General features: G+C 39.2%; 1 protein-coding gene across 3 annotated transcripts in view; it reads right to left on the reverse strand.

Annotated features, from left to right (window-relative positions):
* Positions 1-479: 479 nt before the first annotated feature.
* The window catches only part of MAPKAPK3 (MAPK activated protein kinase 3), an 87515-nt gene continuing 73684 nt past the window's right edge, over positions 480-14310 (reverse strand). For all 3 annotated transcript variants that reach the window (XM_070738715.1, XM_070738717.1, XM_070738716.1), the window contains 7 exons: positions 11003-11082; positions 10487-10613; positions 9853-9928; positions 9383-9507; positions 7223-7308; positions 5117-5197; positions 480-3008 (listed from right to left, as the gene is read on the reverse strand). In XM_070738715.1, the coding sequence (XP_070594816.1) occupies positions 2850-3008; positions 5117-5197; positions 7223-7308; positions 9383-9507; positions 9853-9928; positions 10487-10613; positions 11003-11082 (734 nt within the window). In that variant the 3' untranslated portion in view covers positions 480-2849. The remainder of the gene's footprint in view (positions 3009-5116; positions 5198-7222; positions 7309-9382; positions 9508-9852; positions 9929-10486; positions 10614-11002; positions 11083-14310) is intronic.

The raw sequence follows: 14310 nt of genomic DNA on the forward strand, positions 1-14310 counted from the left end.
TTTCTGACAGTGAATTATGGCACTTTCATAAATATTGGGTAAATGTGGAGTCTGAATAACCTTAAGAGCAGGTAGGATTGGGGTTTTTGCTTTTTTTAAAAAAGCCTTTTGCTTCGATTTAGACTCATGTGTTAAAAGTATCCTCAATTTTTGCCATAATTTCAGAAATGTTTGTCACTGCCGCCACCTTTAAAAAAAAAAATCCAAATCTACCCTCTAACCCTGGTGATATAAGTACTAACCAGATCTTATTTTTTAAGAGCAGCCAAGGTTGGCTAAGTGCTGCCACCTAATGACTGTTGCTAACTTACAGTTGCTCTAAATTTAGCTAAATTGAATATTAAAACAAATAACATATGGACAAAAATGATGCCTTCAAATTAAGTTCGCTTCACATTCTTTGAAGGGGAGAAGAAGGAAAATCTGTCATCATCCAACTGAAAGTAAAATATCACAAAAGAAGATATCAGCGAGGTCCATTTAAGAAAAAAAATTGATAAAGCACCTTTTTATTAATATTTGCAAAAAGTTAGAATTTCACAAACAGTCTGAAGTCCTTTTAACATCAATTTAATATGCTTGCAAATCAAAGAGAGGCACCTATGTAATTAATAGAAATTAACATCGTTGCAGATTAATCCTTATAATTTTAGAATAAGGACATAATACCAAGTCACCAATATTTTTTTGGTTTAACAGCCACAAATTTTCTTTCTCCATCTCCGATCTCCTGGCTTTGGCAGCAGACTTAGTTCGGAGAATATAAAGAACAGAACAATTCATCTGCAATTATTTATCATCTCGCCATTTTACAAGTACTGTTAGGAAAAGACATCATCTCCCCCCTTGAGCACTCCGACAAACACAGAGGCTATCAAAGGATTTCTCTAACCTGTAGTGAGTGTTAGAAATGAGAAGTAACATAAACAAGCACCTGCTGTTTGTTAGCATCTCAAAAACTGTAGCAGAAATGAAAGCTGAGAGAGAGAGAGAGAGGGCTGGATCAGTTCTCACCTTTTCCCTCGAGGGCCAGGGGCACTTACATGCATGGAAAATTGACACAAGAATATGAATATCCCTTTTCAAAGAAAATGTTTGGACAATGAAATGATTTGAATAAAGATAACTGGTATGTAATGCAGGTTTCACGGGACAAGGCGATTGTGAGATATTGCGTGAAAATACACCCCAGTTTGAGACCTTTAGTGTTTGGCACAGTTGCTTTTCTTGTTGTAAATATCGCCATACTGAAATATCTAAACTCGCTAAAAAATATCCACAAGAATTATGTGAGTGACTTCAATTTTTGTTATCGCACCCACTCAAATCTACAGGGTATTAAGGAATAATATGTGATACGTAAAAAACAATTGTAAGAAATGTGTGTGTGTGTGTGTGTGTGTGAAATTTCAAAACTTCCTCTTTAAAATTAGAAGCACTCATAGCATGTACCCACGTTTTAAACTTTTTACATGTAGACACTACCTGAAAATGTGGTATTTCACAGTTCACTGAGTAGCTAACTAATATCTTATCTCAGGGAAATTTCAATTCCAACCATTTATTTTCTGGTAGCAGTTTCCCAGGATTTCAAATGGAAATTTATCAATGGCTAAATAAAAGGAATATAAATAAAATAAGTGAAGTAGGGCCAATTGGTTTAATAGGTTTTTAAAAGACAACAAGGTAAGAGGGGACAATAATTCCACCCCATCCTCTCTGATGATACCACCATGTCAAACCCAGACCACTGGAAGCTCTTTACTGCTGGAAAAGAATGTAAAAAGTGTGCCCTCTAGCTATACCTTGATAGCTATATCATAGTTCTTTTAGTAAGAAAATCATACTGCATCTGGGATTAGTTTCCTTCGGAACTGAATAATATTTTAGCTAAAATCTTTGCACAAAGTTGTGGATGCTGACATAGCCAATGATATTTTGGTTGATTAATGATATATATTAATATCTGATATTTAATTTAAACAGTTGAAAAAAAATATGTGATAAAAATAAATTAGGGCCTATATGTAAACAAGGAAATGGAACATCTAAATTAATGTAGATAATAAAAATGTAGCAACTGCACTCATACCTGTTTTTCTATGTGGATTCTACAAGGCAGCCAGCAGACGTTTCCTCTGGCTGAAAAAAATGTGTGCCTGATTTACATATGACTAACTTCACCTACATGATCTGAATGGAAGAATGGAAGCAAGCTTGTAATAATCCCTTAAACCTTAGATTGTAAATATTTCCTAAAGACTAAAAAGCAATGCTTCCTTATACAGATGGACAGTGTATAAAATAAGAGCATTAACCTAATAAGAACATTAAATACAATAGAAATGAACAATGAAAATCAAACAAAAAACTTACTTTTCATAACTTTATGATTGCTTCTTGTAATAACCTGATTTTTTTACTTCTTTGCTTTATGCATGGTTTAATCTATTTCTCTTGAATGGACTCAGCATAATCCAGTCTAAATTAAGCACATTTATGTCCTTATGAATTCATCTGAGAGTTAAGCAGATGGATGCTCTTAATTGCTTTATATGAAAAAAAGGATTTAGAATTGCTTGTTGTGGCTGTGCTTTTGTAAGCACTGAACCCGCATTACCACAAGAAATATTTATTTACCCAAACTTCACTGATATTCTAAGGTTTGCTGCAACTCCTTATGCAAAGTATACTAAAACGTAATAGAATGATTAACAAAATTCTTTGTAGAAAAAGGCCCAGTTGCGTTGAAATAAAAAGTTCTCATCACCCATGTTCATTTTTCAGTTATGTATCCTTTGTGTGGTGATTTCAGTTCAACTAATTATTTCATTTCATTTCTCTCATCTTTATTGGTTGTTACAGCCAGCTGATGCTGTTGAGGTGCCTCCTTGTTTCTGTTTCTTACGCCGTTTGTTGAGGAGTCGATTGTTGGATGCTTTCAAATCTTTAATTTTTACCTGATCGTAGTCTACTCTCATGGTCGCCAAAGCACTAGTCATTTCCTCCTGAAATACACAAGAAGTAATAGTGAATTTTATTATGTCTACAGAAAGGAGGATTTCAGGAAAGAGTAGAGTCCCCCATGAAGGTTATATACCAGATGTAGTAGATTGTAATGAATAAAACAATTCATATGTAGCATTAAACATTATACATTAGGGACAAAAAGACCTGAGATCCAAATTAATCAAATACCGTATATACTCGAGTATAAGCCGAGTTTTTTAGCCCCAAAATGGGCTGAAAAACACAGCCTCGGCTTATACTCGGGTCATTGACAAAGTCACCACACGAGGGCGCCATTGCTTGAGCCAGAGCGAGGAGGCACCAGCTTTTGTCCCCTCTGGCACACTGTAGTTCCTCTCCCTAGCTCAAGCAAAGAAGGCAGCCATTTGCAATGGTGAGTCGGATTAAAAAGGCCCCCTGCTGTCAGATTCTCCTCCCCCTCCTTTGAAAGGATTTAAACTGTTTAAAAAATGGTATTTTGTGGTAGTTGCTGTCCTTGCTTGGATAGGATCTAATAATGTGTTATGAGGCAGAGCTAGACAGGAATTCTTTTTCTATCTGTCTATCTTTCTATCTATCTATTTTTCTATCTATCTATTTTTCTATCTATCTATCTATCTGTATCTATTTCTTTCTATCTATCTATCTATCTATCTATCTATTTTTCTATCTGTCTGTCTATCTTTATATCTATCTGTCTATCTATCTATCATCTATCTATCTATCTATTTGGTTTTCTATGCTGATAACCTCACAGCAGCTAATGCTGAAGCTCTTCTTTGGATACACTTATTTGTTTGTTTGTTTGTTTGTTTGTTTATTTAATTGGATTTGTATGCAATCCCTCTCCAAGGACTCAGGGTGGCTCACAGCATATATAAAAACAGAACAATAATGTAAATCCAATTAATGATGAGAAGGAATCCAGTTTTGAAGGATTTTAACTCTTAGGTTTTAGCTTTGTTCCTGATCGAGCTACTTTTTTTACTTTTTAATTTATTGTTAATATTGTTAATTTGTTTACCCTCTTTTAAATTTACAGAGCTAGTTTACTGGTTTTCTTTAAAATAAATATTCTAAAACATGTCTCAATTAATGTAATTTTATTGTTTTCCATTTTTATAAGTTACCAGTAGCCACTGCATTTTCTAACCTCGGCTTATACTCGGGTCAATACGTTTTCCCAGTTTTTGTGGCAAAAATTGGTGCCTCGGCTTATACTCGGGTCGGCTTATACTCGAGTATATACGGTAATTAACCTTATGATTCTTGACGAACGTATGTTTTATGTACACTAAGAGCATGTGCATCAAGACAAATTCCTTGTGTGTCCAATCACTCTTGGCCAATAAAAAATTCTGTTCTATTCGGTTCTGTAAGGAACATTCGGTGAAGTAGTATAACTTTAATGCTGTCTATGTGTATCTGGAATGTAATGTTTTCCTTTGTCAAAGGCAACCTGGCATTAGGAAAACTTCTAGAAAACACTAGTAGCAAAATGAAGTGGATATTTAAAATTCAGAACATCTGAAAGTCCAAGCTGCCTATTCTTGTTGGATCTGCCTCAATCAGGATGGACACCTCACAAAGCACATTATATATGGTATTTTTGGTAGACCCCAGAACTTTTGAAGAAACATCAAAACATTTCATTGTTTTTCAAAGAAAAGATGGTTAAAAAAAAGAATATAAGTATTTGGACAGATCTAGCACATTTATTTAAAACAAAAAACCTCCAAACTTCCTACTCCAAAAGGCATAGTAAAGAAAGATTAAAGTAAAAATTCTGGCCGTTGCAGACTTTTTTTCTTTTTTTTTGCTAAAGTCTATTTTAAAATATAAACACCTACACTACCACTAAAACCCTCCTTGTCTTTCTATGTCTAATTGTAGTAATTCTCTCAATCTATTATCTCCAAGTCTTTGGAGAAGGGCGGCATACAAATCTAATAAATAAATAAATAAAATAATTATCTGCATGTGTTTTAGCAACTATTGTGCTATTTTACACTACTTGGGGGTTATAAATAATTAGAGAGAACATTGTTTTCCAACATTCCATACAAAGGAAGCTTTCCACCCAACTCTGCACATGCACAAAGATTACCTTCACTTCGTCCCAGTGGTCTTTATCTTCTTGCAGGACTCGAGTAGTGTGAAGAGGGGTTGGTGGCACCACCATGGATTGCTAAGAGAGGCAATCAATAGAGTTAATTTTCTTGTGACAGACTGCAGACACACTAACCATTAACTGCTCTTAAAAGAAAGAAGTTGTGTTAAAAATGTAGAAACTTGTCTCCTAAGCTATGTGAGAAAGAGTGTAGGCGGCTGCATTTTTGGAGACAGTTGTATTTTTCATAATCACAAAATTGCATAACTTCCATAAGACTGTGGCAATTAACTCGGTAAAAACTAGAGGAGAAAAACCATATTTGAGCTGTTCCCGCTTCCCCCAGCAAATGTTTGTCAAAGGAGGAAAAAACCCTAACATTTCCCTTTTTGCTTCTCAGCTTCCAAATCGACCTTTCCCCCTCATTGTTAGGCTCAAAGCCATATTCTTCATAAAATAATTTAGTTTACCCCTCTATCTCGGTGTGAAATTCCGCAGCTCTTAACATCAAGTATAACAGACTGTCAGGAAGATAAGATGTAAAAACAAAAGCTCTTAACACAGGTACACTTGCATTTGAGTTTGTAAATTCTGCTTAAAGCCCACAATGACACAATACTTGAATTCGAAGGCCAAGCTTACACTTATTCTTGATTAACTGACATCCCCATGTCCAAATTAATCAGTTCTGCACTGTGGTCTATGTCAGAGTTTCCAAGTGTGGTTGACCTATCCAGATTCCTAAGAGGTCAGTAAGGGGCGAGTACAAGTGCACTAGAGTGCCTTCCGTCCCCTGTCCTATTGCTCTCCTATATCTCCTATACCTTTCTTCTATTTCTATATCTCTTCTTCTATTCTTTCATTGATATGTTCTATTACTATATCTTCTTTTCTATTCTTTCTTAGATATATTTTACTATGAGTATCTCCTCTATAGCCTTCATCATGTATTTTACTATGTGTATATAGATATATACCCACGAAAACCCTCAAATAAATAAATAAATAAATAAATAAATAAATAAATAAATAAAAATAAATAAAATCTAGGTTTCTGGCTCAAAGGAATGGCGGATGCTAGAACAGAGTTTCTGTAATAGAGATACGGATTCCAAGTCTCTCCAGAATTGTTTATATCAGAAATTTAAATTTTAAAACTTGATACATCAGTTTTAATTTTGGTGACCGGAAAGAAAGCAGGACTTTCTCCTCACAGACATGTTCAACTCACTTGTCTGCTTAATTTTGAGCCTTTTTTTTTTTTTACTGAGACGGAGATCCCTTTTGAGCCTACGTTTCCTCTGGGCTGACAGTTAGCTCCCTATTTAACCATTTGATCTATGGAGCACGCAAATTGCTCCCTTGGACTTGGTCTCCTTTAAGAGAAAGAGTTCAGAAGGCATTTAATCTCTTTAGATTGATTTTTCCTGGCAACGACATAAATCCATTTTTAAAGCAGCTATTTGAAGTGCGTTGATAGATGTGAGAATCCGGTACAGAAAAGGTTGGTGTCTTTTGCCTGGCAGTATGCAGATGCGAAACGCAAGGCTTCGGCGGCAGCTTGTTCTCTCTCTCTCTCTTCCACTACTTCAACGCTCCCAGAGCCTTTTAGTTAGTTGGCATCTCCATCAGAAACAACTCTGGCGTGATTTTCTGAGAGAGCTGCTGCGTTTAAGCCTCCCCCTTCCCTATTTAGAGTTTTCCTAGTTCTCTGCCAAAATCTGAGAACGCCCCCAAAGCAGGAGGTCTCTATTCATATCAACACTGTGTAGCACGATGGTGCCATGGAGGTCTAATAATAAGTCCTACGTTGATGAGGTAATGTAGCTTTTTATAAATAAGAGAAAGAGAGTGTGTGCGCTGCAATGAAAGCTAAATCTAGCTGAGAGCAGTTGGGTTGGGGGTGTAATGTCCTTGACTGCCACTCACTGAGAGGTTTCCCCCCCACCCTCTACCCTCCAAGACTTCCCTCATACTGTGAGGGAGAAATTATATTCGTTTTTGCAGAAAGAGCCTTAGTTCAATTAGTAATACGCTAAATCGTCTCAGTAGGCTGCCTAGTACCCACACGAAGACACAAGCAGACCATTGTGAAGGACTCACATTAATCCAGGGATGATTCATAAATTGAAAAATGGTCATCCTCTCCGTTGGGTCAGTTTTCAGCAACAGACGAATGAGCTGCTTGGCTAGAAAAAAAATACACATGGAAACATAACTTACTGTAGGCAGTAAGAGCTTGTAAATTTATACAAGAAAAATATTGTAGAATATCCATGCACTCAAGTCAGTTTTCCTCTTCTGTCAGGTTAGAAAAAATGGCACATAACTATCTGCAGAATGAATGTGTCATGTTCATATTCTTATATTTAAGAACTATCTTATCCCATTTATATCCTGCCTTTCACTCAGAAGCACAAGACCACGCATAGAGATTTTCCATCTAAAGTTGGCAGCCACAAAAGGTTTACAGTGTACCCTCGATTTTCGCGGCAGATGCGTTCCGAGACTGCCCGCGAAAGTCGAATTTCCGCGAAGTAGAGATGCGGAAGTAAATACACTATTTTTGGCTATGAACAGTATCACAAGCCTTCCCTTAACACTTTAAATCCCTAAATTGCAATTCCCCATTCCCTTAGCAACCATTTAGATTGTTACTCACCATGTTTATTTATTAAAGTTTATTAAAAATATTTATTAAAGGCAGACGAAAGTTTGGTGATGACATATGACGTCATCGGGGGGGGGGGGAAACCGTGGTATAGGGAAAAAACCTGCAAAGTATTTTTTAATTAATATTTTTGAAAAACCGTGGTATAGACTTTCCGCGAAGTTCGAACCCACGAAAATCGAGGGAACACTGTATTACCAAATGAATCTTCATGGCTTATTAAAGTTTTTAAATGTTTTTAATTATATAATAATAATTGTTTTACTAATTGTTAATTTAATTGTTTTTAGCTTTATGATGTACCTCCTAGAGTTATTTGTTTGTGAGAAGGGCATATAAATTTGACAAATAAATCCAGTTCTCTTCAGTTTTACACCAACACACTAAGTGCTGCAATATTTTAATTTTACAGGGAGGAGAGAAAACTGAAAGGGAAGGAAAAACATGATGTGGACTTGGAGAGCTCTATAAACTGAAATCGCTATATCCTCCAATCTGGTTCTCTCATCACTTCTCTGATTTCTTACAATAGAGAATCTATGGCTCTCCAAATGTTGTTGGACTTCAGTTTCAGACAGCATAACCAATGTCCGAAAGACCAAAGATTTCTTGCTCCTAAATGAACCATTTCCCATTGGTTAGGGCACGTGTCATCCCACTGCAGCTAAGTCTGGAACAGTTCAGAAATTTGGCCCCTAAAATATGACTAGATTTGCTAGCCCAGATGAGGCAAACTTGGCTCCAAGCAGGAAAAATGATTTTAGGATGATGCATTTTTGAGTAATTTACAAATGTTGAACATGTCCATATAATATTAGTTGTTATATGAGATCTCATATCTGGAAACAGCAACTGTTGCTGATACTCTAGTACTTAATCTATAAGTAAACAAGCTGTGATATCCCAGATGTTACTGAGCTCTTAGTTTTTAGAAAGCATGGGAAATGGTGACAGTTGCTGGTAATGGTCAGGCAGCCATTTCCAGAATGCCATATGTTGCCTATTCCTGCTCCAGAGAAACATACTGATGCTAATTACAAAGAAAATCAGATATTAAGAAGCATACTGGTCGAGCAATGTGATATTTGTTACCTGGAATACATTTGTGCTTATTTTCTATTGGCCCAGAACATTTAAATTTCTCTCTAATGTTAAAATGACATTTGTAAAAGTGGCATTTAATTCAATTTGTCTATTTTGGGGTTTTTTTGAACATTCTTTTAAAGTGTTTATGATTTAGGCATGTGCATTCATGAAAATTGCCATATTTTATTTGTTTCTATCCCTCCTTTATTATTTTTACAAATAACTATCAGTGGCAAACATCCAGCACAGATTTGTTTCCTATTCCCCCCCCCACCTCCCCCCCCCCAACAATCCCGAGACATGAGTTGGGCTGAGAGTCACCCAGCTGGCTTTCATGGCTAAGGCAGGACTAGAACTCACAGTCTCCGGCTTTCTAGCCAGATGCTTTAACCACCAGACAACCTTGTATCTTGAAGGTCTCACATAGGTTACCCAATCAAAAGTTGCAATTTTTAAAACCCATCAGTGATGAAGTTTTATTTGAAATATACATAAGACTCATTTACCTTCGTCAGATACCTCTGACCATTCAGGATTAGGAAATCCATACTGCCCCATCCGAATTCTTCTTTTCATTCCTGGGGAAATGGCTTGGCCAGTATTGGAATAGAATGGAGGGAACCCACACAAACTGCAAAAGAAAGACATATATAGATGATCTTCTGATAACTAAGAGATTACTATATTTATTTATTTATTTTATTCAATTTTTTAATGCCGCCCTTCTCCTTAGACTCAGAGCGGCTTACAACATGTTAGCAATAGAACTTTTTTAACAGAGCTAGGCTATTGCCCCCACAATCCGGGTCCTCTATATATTCTCTCCATGATCCCATGTAGAGTCACAGATGGCTGCTGACAGAATGAGTAATGATCTAGTGACTAATTTTTCTGATTTGCTAGTGGCGTTACGGTAACAAGGAGCTAATGTGTGACATATCAGAATTCTGGTTTTTAATCTAGATTTTACACTTACAGAATATACATGATGACACCAAGAGACCACATATCACAGGATTTGTCATATTTCTCAGGACCAAGTACTTCTGGGGCTGAAGGAGAGAAAAAAAGAATTGTGAATTTTAATTTTTCAGATATTGGTTATATACTAACTAGTATTTATTCTTTCTTTCTTAATAAATAAGCAGTTAGAATATAACTGAATGTAGGTACTTTAATCTAATCAGCGGGAACAAATACTTTATATAGTTTATTTATGTAAACTAGTGTACATGAATGTATACATATGTGGGGAGTGTCAGAAACAAACATCCCAAGCTTTATTTCCAGTGCCATCAAAAATGGCAAATGATCCTAACCCATAAGAAATCTAGAACATTGAGCAATTTTGCTTTGCTTGCATGATCTCAGCTCATACCATCCTTACAGTATAATCTGTAGATGTAACAGAAGCCTTTCCCCCCTCCTACAAGTCCCATAAAGCTCTATTTTTTACGCTATTAATTGCATGTATTCATAGGTTAGAACTCAACTGTCTGGTAATTGACTTTTTACTTCTGACAGCAAGGGCTAAGTTCATTTATAAAAGTGTAATAATTTCATGATTTCCAGAATGAATAAATCAGAAGATAGGACAAAGCCAAACTCACCCACATAGTAAGGAGTGTAACAAGGAGTCTGCAGTGCGTTCTGTATGGTTGTCTCTTTAGCAAATCCAAAATCTGTGAGCTTAAGCAGTGACTCTTTTTCTTTGGATGTATAAAGAAGGTTTTCTGGCTGGAATTATATACATACATAAAAGAACATAAATAAAGATGAACAGGATAATTTTTGCTACTAATTTCTTCCAAATTTTTAATTCTGTTTGGTTTGTCGCTAGAGTCAAATTCACTTTTAAATATCAGTACATTTTAATCTTGTGGGTCAGTTTTAAACTGACATTAAGACATCTTTGGACCTTATTTAAATGGCCTGACTTTAAAGATTTAAAGCTTTAAAAAGACTTTTTAAGACCTTTAAAAGATACTTGGATTCCTGCCCAAGACTGTGACTTAAATGTTTGATTCAAGCTGTTTCTCTCAGTGTTGAAACAGGTCTGTGCAAATCAACTGTTTAGTTGTGTTACTTGATTCACATAGTTTGAAGACATTTATAGTAGTTCTTACCTTGACATCTCTATGAGCTATGTTCATCCCATGAAGATGCTGGATGGCTGTTCCAATGTCTCTCATTATTTCAGAGGCTTCTAGAAATGTTAGTTTACAGAAAGGTCACATTAGCATTCTTGATGTAACTCAGAGATATACAGTGTTTCTAACTAGCAACCAGTTTGTTTATGTCAGGGGAAAACATAAAATTAGCCCTAAGACTTGTGTTTTGCTTTGAGAATGACTATTAATGGAATAATTAATCAATGACATTTCTGCTCCTCAGTCCTTTGGTAATACCACTGATATGAAACTTGTATGTTACATACTTGCAATACACTGAACAATTTTTTTAAATAGGCGTTGATTGCTTACCTGAACGCCTCTTCTCGTACGGTGAGCGGGTACAGCAGTCACATGGGTTGCTCATGTCCAATCCGGTGGAACTGAGCCTAGTGTTAAAAAAGCTTGCCGGATCCGCCCCTTCCCCAGAATTCGCGAATCCATAGACTAGGCTCAGCTGTGAAGCTCTGTAGTGTTCAACTCTTATTGTTAGAGGAAAAAAGGATAATAGGAAGGTAAGGAAGACACATACAAGGGCGGGAAGTGACTGCTGTACCCGCTCACCGTACGAGAAGAGGCGTTCAGGTAAGCAATCAACGCCTATTCTCCGTACTGAAGGAGCGGGTCCAGCAGTCACATGGGACATACCCAATAGATGGTCCCTAGGGTGGGATTAGATTGCTATCGTGTGAGATAACGGATTGGAGTACCCTTCTGCCAAAGGCAGCGTCCGCTGAAGCGTAAGCATCAATCTTGTAGTGCCTGATGAAGGAATTTGGCGAGGCCCAAGTGGCTGCTTTGCAGACCTCCTCCAACGGGGCTTGAGTCGCCCAAGCGGCCGAGGTGGCTGCGCTTCTGGTGGAATGCGCTGTGATGTTCCTTGGAACTGAGAGGGAGGCCGATTCATAGGCCTTAGATATAGTCCCTCTGATCCAACGGCCTATTACTGTTGAAGACACTTTGGTCCCCATGACTCTGGGGTGATAGGCTATAAACAGTGCTTCTGACCTCCGAAAGGGTCCTGTGCGTTGGATATAGATTCTCAGCGCTCTAATAAGATCCAGAGTGTGCCATCTAATTGCCAAGGGATGGTCTCGTTGGAGGCAGAAGGAAGGTAGGACAATATCCTGAGTTCTGTGGAACATGGAACTGACCTTGGGTAAGAAGGTAGGGTCCAGTCGCAAGACTACCTTGTCCTGATGGAACTGACAAAGGTCCTGCCTGATTGAGAGGGCAGCCAGCTCCGAAATGCGTCGAGCAGAGGTAATAGCCACCAGGAATGCTACCTTAAAGGATAAGTACCTTAGGGACGCTGATTTTAGGGGTTCGTATGGTGCCTGCGTGAGGGAATGGAGAACCCGAGGCAAATCCCAAGATGGATACCTGTGGACCTTGGAAGGTCTGAGGTTGGCTATGCCCTTGAGAAATTCCTGAACCTCTGGAAAGGATCGGAGAGGCTGTCTGTGGGGGCCCCCTAGGACAGATGAAATGGCTGCCAGATGACGCCGGAGGGTGCTGGTAGAAAGTCCTTTATGGAAGCCTTGCATAAGGAAGGAGATGATTCTGTGTATGGGAATGCACAGAGGGGAGAGGCCTTCCTGTAGGCACCACTGGTGAAACTTGGACCACGTGTGGTCGTAGATTCGATTGGTCGAACTCCTTCTGGCCCTTAAAATGACCTCCGCTGTATCGGGGTCATGACCACGCAGTTCTAAGTCTCTCCTGATAACAGCCAGGCGGTGAGGTGGAACCACTCCGGGTCTGGATGGAATGAGGCCCCCTGCCGCAGCATATCCCCCGAAACGGGGAGTCGCCAGGGGTCCTGAACGGACAGCTGTTGGAGATCCGCGAACCAGGGTCGACGGGGCCAATGCGGGGCGATTAAGATCAATCGGGCCCTCTCGGTGAGGACCTTGTGAATCACGTCCGGAAGAATTGGAATTGGAGGAAAGGCGTAAAGTAGGCCTGGTGGCCATGGGCTCCGGAGGGCATTGATTGCTTCCGCTCCCGGGGATGGAAATCTGGAAAAGAAGCGAGGGAGTTGGGCGTTCGCATTGGTCGCGAAGAGATCCAGAATAGGTAGGCCGAATCTGAGGCAGATCTGATGGAACAGGTCCTGATGGAGGTTCCACTCTCCTGGGTCTATCGTTGCTCGAGATAGCCAATCCGTCTGGACGTTGAGGCTCCCCGAGATGTGGTGGGCTAGGAGCGACCGAAGATGTTTTTCCGCCCAAAGGCCTAACTTGAGGGCCTCCCTCATGAGAGCCTTGGATCTCGTGCCCCCCTGTCTGCAGATATGGCTTTTTGTGGCAATGTTGTCGGTGAGAATGAGAACGTGCCGGTTGGGAATGCGAGGAGAGAAATGTTTCAGAGCCAGAGAAACGGCTCTTAATTCTAGCCAATTGATTGGCCTGGAAGCTTCCTCCGGGGACCACGTGCCCTGGGCTATCATCCCCTGGGCGTGGGCGCCCCATCCCGATAGACTGGCATCTGTGGTGATGACAAATTGATCCGGGCACCTGAACGGGGATCCTTTGTCCATGGCCGGAGACTTCCACCACTTGAAGGATCTGCGAACACTTGGTGGTGCTGTGCCCCGATCTCTGAAAGGGTAATAGGAGCCACTGAAGTTCCCTAGCATGAAGGCGAGCCCAGGGAATGATGCCTATGCATGACACCATCTTCCCCAAAAGGGAAGACAGAGTTACTATGGATACTGAAGGTTTGGATAAAATGTTGGAAATTAACTCCCCTATACTGAATTTTCTCTCGGGAGAGAGAAAAACCTGGGAGGATTCTGAATTAATAATGGAACCCAGGTGTAAAATGGATGTGGAAGGTTGGAGATGACTTTTATCAAAGTTGATGGAAAATCCATGGTCCTGAAGGACTGACATGGTGACAGACAGGTCTGAAATCACTTTCTCTAGGGAGTTCCCATGAATCAAAATATCATCAAGATAACATAAAATGTGGATGGGAGACGCCCGGATATAGGCCGCCAGGGACCCCAAGAGCTTTGTAAAGACCCGAGGGGCCGAGGAAAGGCCAAATGGCATTGCCCTATACTGGAAATGCCTACCTTGAAAGGAAAAACGTAAAAACTTTCTGTGGCACTTGGCTATAGGAATGTGAAGGTAGGCCTCAGTGAGGTCTAAAGAGACCATGAAATCTCCCGTGTGGATGGCGGCCAAAATAGAAGATAAGGAGTGCATCTTAAACTTCCTATATTTGATGAATAGGTTCAGCTTCTTTAAATCCAA

The sequence above is a fragment of the Erythrolamprus reginae genome, chromosome 2, assembly GCF_031021105.1.
Source record: "Erythrolamprus reginae isolate rEryReg1 chromosome 2, rEryReg1.hap1, whole genome shotgun sequence".
Taxonomy (NCBI): domain Eukaryota; kingdom Metazoa; phylum Chordata; class Lepidosauria; order Squamata; family Dipsadidae; genus Erythrolamprus; species Erythrolamprus reginae.